Source organism: Typopeltis vanoorti, chromosome 21 (genome assembly GCF_054136105.1).
Source record: "Typopeltis vanoorti isolate ZY-2024b chromosome 21, IOZ_Tvanoo_1.0, whole genome shotgun sequence".
Classification (NCBI taxonomy): Eukaryota; Metazoa; Arthropoda; class Arachnida; order Uropygi; family Thelyphonidae; genus Typopeltis; species Typopeltis vanoorti.
In genome coordinates, this window is record NC_143569.1 from 37,207,750 (window position 1) to 37,225,424 (window position 17,675).

A 17,675-nucleotide genomic window follows, 5' to 3' on the forward strand; every position below is an offset into this window, starting at 1 on the left:
AGCCCACAACTCAACTGATTCTGGCCAAGCCACCCAGGACTGTTCATCTTGCCAAAGCAATGTGAAACTACCATGATTCCCCCCCCACCCTCCAGATGTCCATGGGTACATAAGTAGAATGAAGAATACATAAAGAAGAGCAGAAAAGCACAGAAAAAAAAATGGATGAACAGGGCCAGTAGCCTTACTGGGTGGTCTCCACCACCACAGCTGGACAGTGAATATTGACCAGCATGGCCAACTTCAGGACTATGGAATGTATTAAGGCTTATTTTTGTATTTAATGGCACAAGAACAATATGGTACACTAGTGCCAAAAACATGTGAAATAAATAAGGATCATTATTTAGGTCTGAAAACTATATATGAGGTTGGTCTGAAAAGTTCTCAGCTTCGACCATAGATGGCAACACTATCAGCAAGGTTTTTTTTTTTTCCCCTAAGTTGGTACATCTATCATAACATCAATGTGAAACTGCAAATCATTCTATCAAATAGTTTGTTTTATACAGCTGTCTGAAGCAGAAGTGTTGTCTGTATCCCTTGAAATGGATAAAATCGAGTATCGTGTGTTATAAAATTCTTTGTAAAAGAAGGTTTAATAGCAAAAGAAATTCATTTGAAGTTCATAAAAGTTTATGGGCACTCTTCTCCTTCTTTTTCAACAAATAAGAAACGGGCTGCGGAGTTTAAAACGTGGCCGTACCAGCCTTGAAGATAAATCACGTGAAGGACGTCCAAAAAGTGTAACACCACCAGAAATCATTGATCAATGTGGTATTGGATGACCAACGAGTCAAAGTGAACGAAATTGCTGAGATTATGTGCATTTCAAAAGAACGTGTAGGATATATTTTGCATGAAGAATTGGATATGAAAAAGCTTCGCGCAAGATGGGTGCCATGCTTGTTCACAGCACATCAAAAACACACTTGCATGAAAATCTCTGAACAGTGCAGAGTGTGCTTTAACAAGAACGAAACTGATTTTGTGTGTTGATTTATTACTATGGATGAGATTTGGTTTCATCATTACACACCAGAATCCAAACAGCAGTCAAAACAGTGGACAGAAGCCAGTTGTTCAGTGCCAAAGAAGACCAAGTCGGTTCCATCAGCAGGAAAGGTCATGGCATCGACGTTTTGGGGTGCTAAAGGTATTTTGTTTATTAATTATCTTGAAAAGGGTAAAACAATAACCAGGGAATATGATTCCAATCTTTTAACCAGATTAGGCAAAAAAAATTCATAAGAAAAGACCTGGTTTGCAGAAGGAAAAAATCATCTTTCATCAGCACAGTATACCTGCCCACAAAGGTGTTTTGGCAATGGGAAAATTAAGGGATCTGCACTATGAATTATTGGAACATCCACCCTATTCCCCAGATTTGGCTCCCTCTGACTTCTATCTCTTCCCGAAACTAAAACTCTTCTTCGCTGGTCAGCCTGTTTCTTCGAATCAAGAGATGATTGCAGTTGTCAAGGGGTATTTTGCAAATATTACTAAGAGAAAACCACTACAGGGATGGGATAATGGTGTTGCAGTATCGCTGGAATAAATGTATTATTCTTAAGGGAGATTATGTTGAAAAATCAAAATAATTTTTAAATTATAAATTCGTTTTTTCATTGTTAGGCAAAGGAATTTTCAGACCACCCTTGTATAAAAGCCAAAATGATAACAAAGAAATAGTATACTTCCAAGAAATGTTTCATTTATGAAACATTTCTTGGAAGTATACTATTTAATAAATAATTAAGACAATTTTCAGTGTAGAAAAACAAAATGTAAAAGATGCATATAAAACAGATATAAAAAAGTGTAAAAATATTCTTCTTCAACCTTTTGGTTCTATCCACTGCTGGATGAAGGTCTCCCCCATGATTTTCCAGACCACTCAGTTTTTTTTCTGCCTCTCCCATCCATCTCACTCCTGCAATTTGTTCCAGTTCGTCCCTTCATATTCTTCTAAGTCTTTCTCTTTGTCTTGCTCCATTCATTGGTCTCCACTCTGTTGTTTTTCTAGTCCATCTCCTGTCACTGCATCTGGCAATATGGCCAGCCCATTTCCATTTAGCCTGTTTAATGTATTTTACAATATCCATGACACCTGTTTGAGATCTTATCCAGATATTTGTCTTCCCATCTCTTAATGTTATTTTTAGCATTCTTCTCTCCATGCGATGTTGTGTTGTTCTCAGCTTTTTTGTTTAGGGCTGCTGTTAAAGTCCATGTTTCTCCTCCATATGTTAGGACAGGAAGTATGCATTGGTCGAAAGCTTTCCTTTTTAGACTCATAGGGATGTTACTTCTGAATATGTCTCTCATTTTCCCATAAGCCATCCAACCAAGGTGAATTCTTCGTTAATCTCTTTTCTTTGGCAATCCTCAAAAGGATAACAATTGGCCCAAATATACACATGAAGTAACTTGTTCTATTTCATGGTTTTCAACTTTGGCAGTTCTATGGTTTATGTATTTAATTATCATTCTTTTTGTTTTTTCTCTATTTATTTTTAATCCAATTACTCTGGAGGCTTCATTTAGCTGATTTAGCCTTTCTTCCAGATCTTCAAGATTATCTGCTATTAGAACAATATCATCTGCAAATTTCAGATGATGCAGCCTTTCTCCATTTATGTTTATTCCTTTTGTTTCCCAATCAAGGCTTCTAAAGACTTCCTCTAGTGCAGCTGTAAATAATTTGGGAGATATGGTGTCGCCTTGCCGGATGCCTTTTTGTACTGGGAACTTTTCGCTGTTTTTATATAATTTAATTACAGAAGTTGCATTATTGTAAATATGTTTTAGTGTTTCAATATATAGTTTCTCAGTACCCTGGGTTTCAAGTGCTTTTAGTGTTGCAGATGTTTTAACTGAATCAAAGGCTTTTTTGTGGTCTATATAGGCCAGACAAAGGTTTCTTGTGTTCAATTGATTTTTCAGTGAGCTATCTTAATGTGTGAATATGGTCCAAAGTATTGTAATTCTTTGTAAATCCAGCTTGTTCACAGGATTGAATTCCCTCTAGTTTAGATTTTATTCTATTATTTATAATTTTTGTGAAGACTTTATATATGGTGGGGAGTAGGCGTATAGGTCTGTAGTTTTTAATTTCTTCCTTATTGCCCTTTTCAAAAATTAATATTAGAAGTGAATTGTTCCAATTTTTTGGAATTTTTCTCTGTTTTAGGCATTTATTAAAGAGTTTAGTCAACTGTTTGATAACAGGGCTTCCTCACAGTTTTAAGAAGTCTACCATATGTTGAGAGTCTATTTTTCACTTGGTTAGAGTATAATAAAATTAGTTTAATCCTTTATCCAAGTGTGAACAAACAAAGTTTGCGCCTGAAGGTATCTTCAGGACTGGGGTAAGGTGGTACAACACCAGGGCAACTCATTGCAAAGGTGGAGCAAGATACCAACACTCCTATCTCAGTATCTCCTATAATGCAAAACACATCTCCTTGCGGATATGTCTAATGTTATGCATTAAGGGAAGGGCCATTAACCAGACTAGTTTTGACCTTTATTGAGGTCTCTTCAGTGGGAGCCAGGCCCAAGTGGAGATACCAGGCAGAAGCTTGAAATGTTGGGAGTGAATAAGAATAATAAGTACCTGCTGGATTTCTGTTCAGAACTGGTGTTGTATCACCTTACCCCAGTCCTGAAGATACTTTCAGGCGCAAACTTTGTTTACTCACACTTGGATAAAGGATTAAACTAATTTTATTATAAGTCTACCATAATTCCATCTTCTCCTGGGGCCTTTCCATTCTTCATTTCCTGCAGTGTCATTTCCACTTCACCTTGTAAGATCTCAGGGACATCGTGTTCTTCCTCACTCAAGTTATCCATCGATGATTCTTGGATGTCTCAGTCTTTGTCTTCATAGAGTTCGGTATAAAATTCCTGAATTCTTTTGATTATTGCATCACTATTTTTTTTATAAGTTCACCATTTTTTCCTCTGACAGCAGCTATTTCCTTTGTTCCAACTGATAATGTTCATCTTAGGACCTTCATATTACTATTTTTTTGTTTCATCCTTTTACGTACAGTTTTACAAATTTCCACATATTCTAATATTAAAATTCATAAAATATTAAAAATATTAAAATTCATAAAACATAGATAAATCCAAGGTTTTTAAAAACAATTTTTGCAATAACTTAAACTAAAAAGGTATATGCTTTATATAAGGTGGTAGAAAATGCTCTGTAAAAACTTGGAAACCAGGTTAACTGTTGAGTGATAAAATCTGTCTAAGGGCTCAGACAGATCATAAAAGTGGCTAAAATAATGACTGTGCTCATTGGCAAAACAAGGGCAGTTGATCAAAGCATGAGTGATAGATAGTCCAATTACAAAACTCACATAGGCACATCATCACTGCTCAGAAGGAAGGAAAAGTGAGTGAGATGAACATGACCTATGCAGAGCTGAGCAAAAAAAACTTCCTCTGCCTGTTTAATTTCATGCTTAATTTGGTAAAGCTTATTATTACTCTCTCTGTTCTAAGATAGCTGATACTGGGATAGGATTTTTTATCTGATAATCTGTCAATAATCTGTGTATAGTATAGACAGATGTTTGAGAAATGAGATGACCTCGCCGCAGTATCTGCAGCCTCATTTCCCTTAATCCCAATATGGCTTGAATCGAACACGAGCATACATCAAAGTGTCGCTTCCATGACTGAAAGAGCACTGAATGCTGCTGTAGCTCTAGACTTCTTATTGTCTGAAGAGAGAACTTTGTGAGTCTGAGCATATTATGCACCATTGGTGAAATCTGATGTACTTTAGTGCAAGCTCTATTGCATACAACTCTGCTGTAAAGTTGTTACACTCTAGTGAGACATGTACAGATATAATATTGTCTGGAAAGACAGCAGCAGATCCTATTAGATTCTCTGATTTTGAACTGCCTGTGTACAAAATCAGCATATTCAGTTCTATGAGTTTCGAAGAGCTGTTGGTACATGACAGCAGGAGTGGCAAATTTTGGTAGCCTGCTGAAAGAAAAAGCTGCATGTATGCCTTATGTAACACTATTTCTAGAGCTTGTAACTGCTTTTATCTACAAACCAAACAGTTTTAAGGCAGTCTGTCGAATGTTGTAGAGATTCTCCCATTGCGGCCAAAAGAAATTGAATACATGGGATGCTATGGTAAGGATTTCATTTTAGTTACATATAGCAGAGACAGCTGTTGTCAAAGAGACAAAGGTGGTGTTTGTCTGCCTCAACATACAGACCAGGAAGATACATTGCACAGAATGTGCACTGCTTTATGGCAGTTGTCTTATAACAGACGTATGTGAAGGAGGAAACTCAGTTTACTGTTATATATCAGTCCCAAGAACTTAGCTTCCAATGCAAATAGGATTGGTGATTGTCCTAGTCAGAGTTCTGGATCAGGATGAAGATCGCATCTGCAGCAAAAGTGCACACAAGCTGTCTTCTGTTGTGGAAATCTGAAACCATTTGTAAGCACTTCTGAGACATCAATGGCTTGCTGCAATTGTCTTCCTATAATCCCTCATATTATATAAGTGCAAAAGACAGCAAAGTCATCCACTTATAGGGAATCGCTTACTGTTGGGAGAAAGTTGTTCTACTATTTTTACGGCTATTTTCGCCTGTTTTCGTTTAGGAGTGTCCCTTATTTTAAATACACTGGCTTTTTACTCAAGAATTCTTAGGGTATTATAAGTGTATTTTAAAGGTAAATATATGCAGACTATTAGAGGAAGAAATTTTGCACATACCTTGTTTGGATGCTAGGATGTCTTTGTTTTCCATACTACTGCTGTTAAGCTGTTAAAAAGGGGTTTAGGAAACGTGGGAGTGTTTGAGGCAAGGTGGGAAGATTAATTAGAAAATCCGGATTTTTTTAAAATAATATATTTAAGGGTGCTTCTTTGGGGAAGAGTTATATGGGAAACAGGGGTGGGGGAAGTTGTTCTGTTTATCAAGTTGACCTTGATTGCAAAAAGCATGACGCTTAAAACAGAATCTTGTGGGACTCTCTCTTCTTGATTATAGGGCAGGAGAGAGAGCAGTCTCCTCACCTCAGACTTGGAAGATTGTTAGATAAGAAGTTTTTGTTAGAAAGAAGGAGATTCCCTTTAAGACCAAAATTATGCAAGTCTTTCATCCAAATCTACAAGCTATTTTTTCCATATTGAAAAAAACCAAATATTAGATGCTCACATTTTAGGAAGGCATCTCTAATGGATGACACCAGATGGACAAGATGATCAGTGTCATAATATTTTTGGAAATTTTCAAGAAATTTCTCCTTTTTTCCAGAATCTTGCACAAAAAGTTGATCAAAGCAATTGGATTGTAGTTATTTGGGAATTTTGGATCCTTCCCTGGCTTAGGAAAGGCAATTATAATAGCCTTTTGTCAGATATCTGTAAATATGTTCCCCAAAAAATTCTGTTATAAAGGTGCAACAGTTGACAGTATTTTGCCATCTCGTAATGGATATAATTTTGTCCGACAGCAGTTGGGCGACATTTAAGCAAAGCAGTTTTCATTTCTTTCTTAATAAATGGCCTGGGGTGCTTAAGGGTCAAAGCTGTATAACTGAGAGTAGACCTCCACATAGCCTTTAAAGGAATGCGGAGAACCGACTAGGGCTTCTGACCTAATGTCCAATCCTCACCTTTTCGTGGTGCACCCTGTTGAGTATCTACCTAGATACTAAACGAACGAGGATGAGCTGGCAATTTGGGAGTTAGCCGACCAAATTGTATTCTTATTGGCTTAAACCAAAATACAAAATGATGGTACAACATGACAAAATTTCATACCGGCTGGGGCATCGCCCAGTTAAACAAGATCCCCGTCGTTTTTGCCAGGGAACCAGGGCGAACAGCGAAAAGTCAGCTACTGGAACAAACCCTAAAACACACCCCAACTCAATATCACCAGAGTTGAAGATCAGTACTATCAACATAAGCAGCCTGAATGGCAAAGAAATGAAGCTAGCTGAGGGATTAGATAAGTACCAGATCGACATAATAGGGGTGACTGAAACAAAAAAGACAAAAACTGGCGAGATCTTTCTGAGCAATAAATACAAAATGTTATATTCAGGCAATGACAATCAAGGAAAAGAAGGAGTAGCCATAGTATTCAACACTAAATACAAGGCTAATCTTCTTGAATGGCAGGCAGTCTTAAGTAAAGTGATATGGATAAATATCAGAATGGGGAACTGGACAATTTTTTGAGGCTCTAGAGAAAGCTACTGACACAATGAAAAAAGAAAAGTAGGTCCTTGTTGGGGATCTAAATAGCAGAGTAGGAAGTGATTGTCAAGCATACAAAAATATTTTGGGAAAATTTGGAGAAAAGAGCAAAGCTATTAATAATAATGGCAAATATCTGTTGGATTTCTGCTCAGGACATGGACTGGTTATTACTAACACCATGTTCCAACACAAAAATGTGCACAAATTCACATGGAGAGAAGAGGCAAAGAATAAGAAAAGTTTCATTGACTATGTTATTGTTGATAGTGATGTTTTCTCCCTGGTGCAGGACACCAGAGTGTACAGAGGATTTGAAATTGGAAGTGATCATTATTTAGTCTTGAGCAGGATAAAATTGAATTTCATATTGAAAAGATTAACATGTAAGAAAGTTTTAAAGCAAATAAAAGTTGAGCAGCTCTCAGATGTGAACACTAATTAGCTGTATACAAGACAGTGTTGAAACCAGTTTTAACTTCTGGATCTGAGAGCTGGGTCAGAAGTAAAGCACTTAACCAAAGACTAGAGTTCTAAGAAAGATTAGAGGTATGAACAGATGGCATCAATGGCAATATCATATTAAAAACGAAGATATTAGGAAAGAACTTGACATTGTCAGCATCCAGGAATGCGTTAGCAGAGCTAATCTCAGGTGGTATGGTCACTTAAACAGAATGGGAGAGGAAAAATTAGCAAAACAAGTGTTCTCTGCCAGGTTGGTAGGAAAACGAACCAGAGGAAGACCAAGATATAGATGTATTGATATAGTACAAAGTGCCTTAGACGATAGAAATATAAGATCTGATAATGTTGGAGTCTTGACAAGTAACAGACTGATTTGGAGGAAAATGGTAGATAGGAAGTTAGTAATGATGTAAATTTTTCATGTAGTACTATCATATCCTGTACACTCCTTGAAAAAATTCTGTTATAAAGGTGCAACAGTTGACAGTATTTTGCCATCTTGTAACAGATATAATTTGGTCTGACAGCAGTTGGGTGACATTTAAGCAAAGCAGTTTTCATTTCTTTCTTAGTAAATGGCATGCTGTATTCTTCTGTACTTGGAAGAAAAGTGGCAAAGAACTCTTAGGGATAAGAATGTGTTGCTGAGGATTTGCAAAAATTTCCCTGTCAGCAATTGCTGATGGATCAGCAACTATGTGACCATTGTGTGCTCAAGGACAGAGAGCCAGATATATCTGCCTTTCATTTTCCAGATTTTTTCCCATGCTACTTTGCTGTGTTCAATATAGAAACTAATTGGATCCAGGATTCCTTTTGGTTCTAGTGCCTGATTTGTTGAACTCGAGCTTGTTTGAAAGCAACTGGGTTTGTCATTGTTGGAGCATCTGCAGAAAATACCCAAGCTTTCTTCTGGGCTTCTCTAACTGCTGTGCAATCATTGTTCCACCATGGCTTATGAAAACACAGGACCCCAACTAGATGTTTTAGGAATTGAAGTTGTGGCTGCTGCTATAATACACTGTTACATACTTCACTGAGAGAGCAGATGAATTGCCTGTTGCAAAATCAAAATCTGCTAACAAGGAAAAGATGGACAAGTCGATGTGCTCTATTTTCCACTGTAATATCCATGATATAGTACATAGTTACCCATGCAGAAAAGTAGATATCATGGGAAAGGGAAAGTGAACAGATAGTTAAGTCAATGGCAGTGAATGTTCAGGTAGGCATATGGAAGAAGGTGTTGCTTCTTGTGTTTAAGAGGGAGAGATTGTTGTTGTAGACCATATGCTCTACAACTTCTCCTCTTATTTGTTAGGGTAGTACCCCACAGAGTAGTATGTCCATTTAAATTCCCCCATTAAAAGTAAAGGGGGTTGGTAACTGATATGACATCATCAAGATCACCTTGAGAAAAGTCTGCAGCAGGAGGGAGGCAGATGCAGTATACTAATATTATATTTTCGACTGACAGTTTTATAGCAATTGCTTCTATGCTGGTGTTAACTTGGATTTGTTGGAAGGGGGTATTGGTTGCCCAGAAGGATGGCAACTCCTCCATGGGCAGGTCCATCCCCTGTCCTATCCTTACAAATAATGCTAATGTTATAGAGAGCTGGATCATCACTTGGTAATAGGTATGTTTCCTATAAGCCAAAGCATATTGGTTTATACTTCTGCAAGTATAAATTTGATGTCATCTATGTTTTGTCAGAATCCACAACAATTCCATTATAGGAATGTTTCCATTATTAAGAATTGTAGTCATTCAGTATCCACCATTTCTTTTTCTTCTAGAAAAATATCCAAGGCACTGTCAAATTCCACTCCCTCTAGAGCACTTGGTATATTGATTATTTTATCTTCTTGAGGGAGAGAAGAGGTATCCATGTTATCTGTTGATGGGCCACCTAAGAAAAAGTCCAGAAACATATCTTTAATCCTGTGTAGTGCACGTCCCAATATTTTTTTAATAAGAGGATTTTCATGTAGTGATTGAGGCCATAATGATTTCTCTTTCATTCACTCAAAGCAGACAGCAAGCAAATCATATCCTTCAGGGATGCTATTGTTGTGAGAAGGTGGGACTGACAGTTGACTTTCCAGATGCTTTTCAGCATAACAGGGTTTAGCAGATGATGTTGATACTGCTTCTTTGCCTCCTTGTATGTGATGCATTGCTCTGTTTTTAACTTTTGTATCTGCTTTTCGTCCTTCCACCTTTGACATGCACAGGAATATTTTTGGAAGTCACCTAGGTTAAAAATGCAGAAATAAAAAATCATGAAGCTTTATGCAAAATCTGCATTTGGAAACTTGATATCCAATAACTATTTGATACAGAATTTGTGACATCACACAAGATACAAGATTTTCTTTGGTAAATAAAATCAAAGAAAGCATGAACATTTTATAAACATGTGTGTTTTTACATAATGTTCAACTGTATTTTCAGTGACTTATAGGGTAGACAAGAACAGAAACTCTACCTCTCAGTTTAACTTTTGAATTCATCACTCATACACAAAATTATGGCAAGTTGAATGAATTGATTAACGTAATATTAGAATACACGTGCAATTTGTTCTTTCTACAAAGTTTACATCCTACCTCTTCCTTTCTCAAAGCAACATTTAATTAAACAATCACAGTGATCTATAATTATGCAATAATATTTCTATATTGCTTTCTCAAAGCAACATTTAATTAAACAATCACAGTGATCTATAATTATGCAATAATATTTCTATATTGCTGGAGGGGAAACTGATTGCAATGACATGACTACTTTTTCTTTTACTGTTTTTGTGAATGTAGAACAATATAGGAATAAAATCAAAATTTGCTAGGCATTGATCTGTGCAGATCCAAGAGAAGAAACCAATTTATTTTTAAATATTTTGAAAAATAAGCTTTTTTATGACTTGACACAAGATAACATTATTTTTAAAAAGGTTTCTATACCATATTTTTCAGTGGAATTTTGACATGAAAATTCTGCTGAAAAATGCAAACTGGAATAGCACATATATTGGCCAATTTATAACAATGTGCCAATGTGCTCAATGCACAACATGCATGAAACACAGCCTGTTGTGAACATGTTAATAACAAATATTAAACACTGTAATTTCATCCATTAAAAAAAAAAAAGATAAAAATTTTAAGATAAAAGGCACCTGATAAGGACTATTTTCTTAATGACAGTTCAATTATATCAGTTCAGTTCTATTCATCTGAAATAAATGAACACAACTAAACTTCTTGCAATAATCAAAATATCTATTCTTTAATTAAAAAAAAATCTTTTAAATGATTAGTCAAATAAATAAATTATAAATATATAAAGAATTGAATGACTAGAATCGAGATTTAAGTGAAAAGGTTTTAATATAAAAACACGACTAGTTTCGGCTTGTTTCGTGTTTTTATATTAAAACCTTTTTACTTAAATCTCGGTTCTAGTCATTCAATTCTTTATAAAAATATGTATGTTAACTGAGTTAAAGATCATTCTTTCATATATATATATATATATATATATATATATAAGAGATAAACTCAATACTCATATTACTTAATATTCCATTTTGCATTAATAATTTTTCACTCACATTCCACCTCAATGTTAGACTAGTCTTGGTCCGCAAACAAAGTCTGGGAGATTGTGGTGGATCAGGTTCACAACTTTGGGTTTTAAATAATACACCTGGAATTATAATATATATATATAATTTTATAGTAACTTTAATTAAATGTGATGCAGATGTTTTGAATAGTTAGTAATTAATCCTGGCTGCTAATAATAAATTTAGTTTAATCCTTTATCCAACTGTAAGCAAACAAAGTTTGTGCCTGAAAATATCTTCAGGACTGGGGTAAGGTAGTGCAACACCAGGCAACTCCGAGCAAAGATGGACCAAGTTCTCATCACTCCTTGTCCCAATATCTCCCATAATGCAAAGCACATCTCCTTGAAGACATGTATACCGCTATGCATTAAGGGAATGGCCACTACCCAGGGCAGTTTCAACCTTTATTGAGGTCTCTTTGGTGGGAGGAAGACCCAAACGTGGAGATACTAAGGCAGAAGCAATAGGAGAGGTCATATTTACCTATAGGAGTTGCCAACAGGTGTACCACCTTATTATTGAATTACTCTGGATTTAGAAAAAGATGTTGGAAGTTTATTTTTCACTTGGTTAGGCTATAATAAATTTATTAGTTTAATCCTTTATCCAAGTGTAAGCAAACAAAGTTTGCGCCTGAAAATATCTTTAGGACTGAGGTAAGGTAGTGCAACACCAGGCAACTCCAAGCAAAAGGTGGACCAAGCTCTCATCACTCCTTGTCTCAGTATCTCCCATAATGCAAAGCACATCTCCTTGCAGATAAATAAACTGCTATGCATTAAGGGAAGGGCCACTACCCAGACCGGTTTCAATCTGGTGTTGCACTACCTTACCTCAGTCCTGAACATATTTTCAGGCGCAAACTTTGTTTGCTTACACTTGGATAAAGGATTAAACTAAATTTATTATAGTCTAACCAAGTGAAAAATAAACTTCCAACATCTTTCTCTAAATCCAGAGTAATTCAATAATAAGGTGGTACACTTGTTGGCAACTTCTATAGGTAAATATGACCTCTCCTATTTCTTTTGCCTTAGTATCTCCACGTTTGGGTCTGCCTCCAACTGACGAGACCTCAATAAAGGTTGAAACTGGTCTGGGTAATGGCCATTCCCTTAATGCATAGCAGTATACATGTCTGCAAGGAAATGTGCTTTGCATTATGGGAGATACTGAGACAAGGAGTGATGAGAGCTTGGTGTTGCACTACCTTACCTCAGTCCTGAAGATATTTTCAGGCACAAACTTTGTTTGCTTACACTTGGATAAAGGATTAAATTAAATTTATTATAGTCTAACCAAGTGAAAAATAAACTTCCAAAATTCTGGCTGCTAACCTGACTAATGAAAATAAAATCAGTTTATTTTACTATTTATCTGATACAAAAATAATAATAAAGCAGGAAAAAAATGTCAAAAAATCTGTAAACTTATTCGGCTAGATGGACAAATAATCGTTTGTCATTTTCCATGATTTCCAAAATTTTATTTGTGGCTCTTGCATATTATTAGTCCTTGGCTTGAAACCTCGGAGACTAAATGAGAGACACTGATATGCCTATCAATAACTGTCTGTCACTGTATAAACACACAAATATATTCAGTAGTTTTTATGATGGCTAAGAATTCTTTCAGGAGTCATAAATAAGTTACACTGGTAGAAGACTAAAGTAATTTTATTCATATACTCTAAAGCAGGGGTTCCCAACCCTATGCCTGCAGGCACCATGGTGCCCGTCGACCAATTTGTGTGTGCCCGCCGCTTTTCACCGTGTGCCATATAGTTTGAAATAATCATGCAACAATTCATGGCATGCTATATGATGCATGCGTTAATGACACATGATGAGTATTAAACGCATACAATGTAAAGTAGACATGCATTCGAAGTTGTTCATTCCAGTTTAAGAACTGGAATATCATCATATTCTCCTAATTATGAAGCACTGGCCAATGAAATGCAATGCCAAAGATCAAACTAACTTACATATATATATTTAAATTTTTATATAATGTAAACTTTTAAGTAATAAAACATTTTATTATAATGTAAACTTTGTATGTATTCATTTAACAAACGAATTCAAAAAATTTGCTTGAAAAAAAATAGATGGTGCCCATCGCCCTATCGGTATTTTAGAATGTGCTCTAGGAAACAAAAAGGTTGGGAACCCCTGCTCTAAAGGCTGAGGATGCCATACTGTTGCATGCCATTCCCCAAAAAAACTACTTACTACATGTAGAATTGAAACTCTTCTTGCAATTGTGGCAGTATTTAGAAAGAGTTTTCATGTATGATTATTTGAATAATTTGAGAATATTACTAAAGATAGCAATCTAGCAAATATTTGACAGTATGGAGTTCTTGTGACAGCAAACATCTTTGTATCTAGAACAGATGAGTATGGGGTCTTGTTCAGACATCATATTTCATCATCTCTCTGCCTGTGAAAGCAAACCTATAGTATAAATGATAAAACAAGGGTGTTGTCGATGTTTTGGTAAGGAGATACATCTAGGAAGGTTCACACTGCCTGTCATTTCCCTTCTGCATGAAAAATTTAATCCAAGGATAAAGACCTGATTTTTTGAAGAAAATTAATTCTGATTCAGAATGGAATCAGATGGGGAAACAAAAATATTATCAATATAGCAGACCCCATACATACAACTCATAATCCCTTTAGATACATGTAGCTAAACAGTGATAGCAAAATTACTCATTAGCTGAGATCTGAAATCGGCATCATTACATCAGGTAAACTTGATGCTGATTTCAGCTAATGAATATACTATATAGTACTCTGAGGAATAACTGTTTCCAAGCTATACCTTCAAAAAAGGCAAAAGATTATCATGAGCTATTAAGGGAAACCTGAGCCAGCAAAGGTTGGTCGACTAGAGCCTCATGAAAAGAGTTAAGCAACTTTGAGCGCAGTTAGTAATTGGAAGGGTTCAATCGTTCGATGCTGTTGGCACACTCTCCCTCGATGAGTCTTCGGACTCCCTGGAAGTGTCGCATAATAATAATAATATACCTTCAAAAAAGAAATGTTGGGGTTCTATTTGTCTGATGTGACTTTGAGAATACTCATACACTGCTGAAAGAAATGGGGGGAAGATCCAGATCTTGGCTATGGATTCTGAACTGGATTTTTTTTTTTTTTTTTTTTTTCCCACTTCCAAACAAAGTGGTATTACCATCAGACGACGTAATTGATCTATCACTTAGTGGTACCTTGTAACATAAAGACTGATCTTTTATTCAGTGAGGTGTGAATTCCTCATCACAACCCCTCTATGTCTGTTTACTCTAGCCTGAACCTTGGTTGAAATACATACAAATGCACACACACGCAACTCTCCAGGCCCACCAATGTAAAGGCATAAAAACAGAAAATCTGGTTGCTGCAGAATAGCCAGGCTTCACTGAAATTCAGCGCGCGCGCACACACACACACACACACACACACACACACACTTGGTGAAATGATCATTTCCATTGGTTTAACCCAGTTCAATGGTACAGGCTGCAGATTTCTGTGTCTGGGTTAAGAGTTTAGTATTCAGGTGTTCAACAGAAAGAAAAATCAGGAAGTGGATCCAGAAATGTAGCTTTTGTCGTTTGTATATATATGTTTTTCTTCATTATATGAAATAATCAGAATGAACAGTAAATTTAAACAAATCAAAAAATGATTTGATTTGTTTCTAATGATTCTTATTTGAAGTGCATTCGCACACATATCAATCCTAAAGATTAAGTAACCTCTGCTCTAGAGCAGCAATTATTTAACTCATATCTTCTGAGATAGCCTGAAATTGATATTTAATTGTAGAAATATCACTTTCTACAAGCCATTTCAGGAGATAAGATGGGTTCAGACAAAATAGAGGTTGTAAAGTATAGAATTTCACTTTACAACAAATAGTTCAGAAAAAAATCATGGAAATGTGAAATCTATATTTAGTAGATCTGGAAAAGGCATATGACAAGGCTCCCAGGGAAAAGCTTTTTAAAACAATACAGTTACATAGAGTAAGTGGAACATTATACAGGACAATACATAGTCTATATTTGAGTTGTAAGTCAAAAATCAGGTGGAAGACAAGGATGCACATTATCTCTACTCTGATTCATCATCTATGGATCACATCATGAAAGAGTGTGGCATATTAGAATTGGAGATATCAAACTTTTAGCTCTTTGCTTTATGCAGATGATGTTGTGCTCCTAAACACATCCAGTGCAAGCCTTCAGGATTCTGAAGACTTGCACTGAGTTGAATAATATAACTAAATTGAATAATATAATAATAATTATTATATTAATAATAATTGAATAATAGCTGTAACAAATTTGGCATGAAAATCAGCAATAAAAAGACCAAAACTATGAAAACAGGCAGAAGCATAAAAAACTTCAGTCTCATTCTGAATGGAGATCCTATAGAACAAGTAAAATATTTCATTATTTAGGCACATTTTTAGTGAAGATGGCAAGTGAAATCTGGAAATAGATAACAGAATAAGTAAAGTATGGTGGATAGCCAGCTGAACAAATTTATATGGAATAAGAGAGAAATAGCCAAAACACCAAACTCGCAGCATACAAGACAGTGTTCAAACTGGTTTTAAGTTACAGATTTGAGAGATGAGTTAGAAATAAAGCACTTCATCAAAGATAAGAGACCTCAGATATGAGAGTTCTTAGAAAATTAGGGGCCTGAACAGATTATCAATGGCAAAATCATATTAAAATTGAAGACTAGGAAGAAACTTAACATTATTGGCATTCAGGAATGTGAGAGAAGAGTTGAGGAAAAGTTACAAAAACAGGTGTTTGATGCCAAGAAAAACACCCAGAAGAAGACCAAGGTATAGGTGGTTTGATTCAGTAAGAAGTGTCTTAGAAGAGTGAAATGTTAGATACAACAATATTGGAGTGCTGACAAGTAATGGACTAATTTGGAAAAAAATTAGTAATAGGAAATTAATAAAAATAAAATTTAATCATGTAGTATTGTCATGGTAGCCTGAACACCACCCCTTGAGGGCATATATCAGGAAATTGCTGATGAAGTCCAAGTAACAGAAAAACATCTCATAAGACTGATATCATAATTAGCTTTGATATCACTTCCTTATTCATAATGTCCTGATAAAAGATGACTGAACAAGTGGACTCCTACCAGCAAATGCTGGATATTTTATTTGAATGTCCAATGGGTGGAAGATGTTTAAATAGTGTGGAAATGGGCTATTTATAGATTTTGGAAAGGGCTGATGTGAAGGTAACTGATCCAAGGTTAGATAATGCAGATTTGTCTCTTATGTTAGGGAGACAAGTTGGGTGCAGGATTGTTTCCAAGTAGTGCAGCTACAGTGGAATAAGAATATGCAAAACAGGAAGCATATGACAGCAACCAGCAGACATCACTAAGGCAAGAATCATGGTGCAACTTAATCAAGTTGCTCAGGATTTTGCCAGTCTTGAACTGATAAGAATATAGGAGATAGTCAGTAGAAGAAAGATGTGTCATTACAGGTTTAATTCCATTCAAGTCTCTTGACCTTTTTTTATGTTTTTTTTTTTTTTTTCCCAGCCAGTTTCTGAATTAAGCAATTTTTTTGCACAAATAAGGATTTTTTTCCCTTCTAAAACAGATTTTTTTTTTCTTAACCCCATAAATCATCAAAAATGACATTATTACTAGTTAGAAGTATGGATTCTGCCAGTACCTCAATGGTATCTAGAATAATTTACTGCCACTCCTACAGCAGTTAATATGAAAGAAGTGTGAAAAGTAACAAGACTGCACATAAATTATTTGGTATCTTCAGACCTGGGCTTAGATTCCTTTTGACTACATTATGACGTTTTTGCATCACTTCCTTCAACACATGAAACATGTTCTATTGGCTATTTTGAGAAATCCTGCACAGAGCATTGTCAGTATGGTACTTTGATTCACATTTTAACACTAGATATACCTAGAAATCAGATGAAGCAAGAGGTGAGGCTGTTAAGGTAGTTATTCTCTACCAATGGCACCAAGCATCTCCACTGAAAAGTAGCAGATATACTGCTAAATTGATGTTCATGTAAAAACAAACTTGATTTTTAACTATGCATTTCATTATATTAAAAAAACTTGAATTATTGGAAACATGTTTAAAACTTCATAAAAAAATAAACGTAAAGAAAAGATTCAGACATTTCATATGTGACATAATTATAGTAAAATGATATGGTTACAGTTTCATTTCTATACTGTGAGTTTTTAGATCTCACCATTAAAATGCT

General features: G+C 35.5%; 1 protein-coding gene across 2 annotated transcripts in view; it reads right to left on the reverse strand.

Moving 5' to 3' along the window:
- LOC150094746 (fibronectin type-III domain-containing protein 3A-like) overlaps positions 1–17,675 on the reverse strand; it is a 379,873-nt gene that overhangs the window by 113,919 nt on the left and 248,279 nt on the right. For both annotated transcript variants that reach the window (XM_090411064.1, XM_090411062.1), the window contains exon 10: positions 11,351–11,445. In XM_090411064.1, the coding sequence (XP_090267190.1) occupies positions 11,351–11,445 (95 nt within the window). The remainder of the gene's footprint in view (positions 1–11,350; positions 11,446–17,675) is intronic.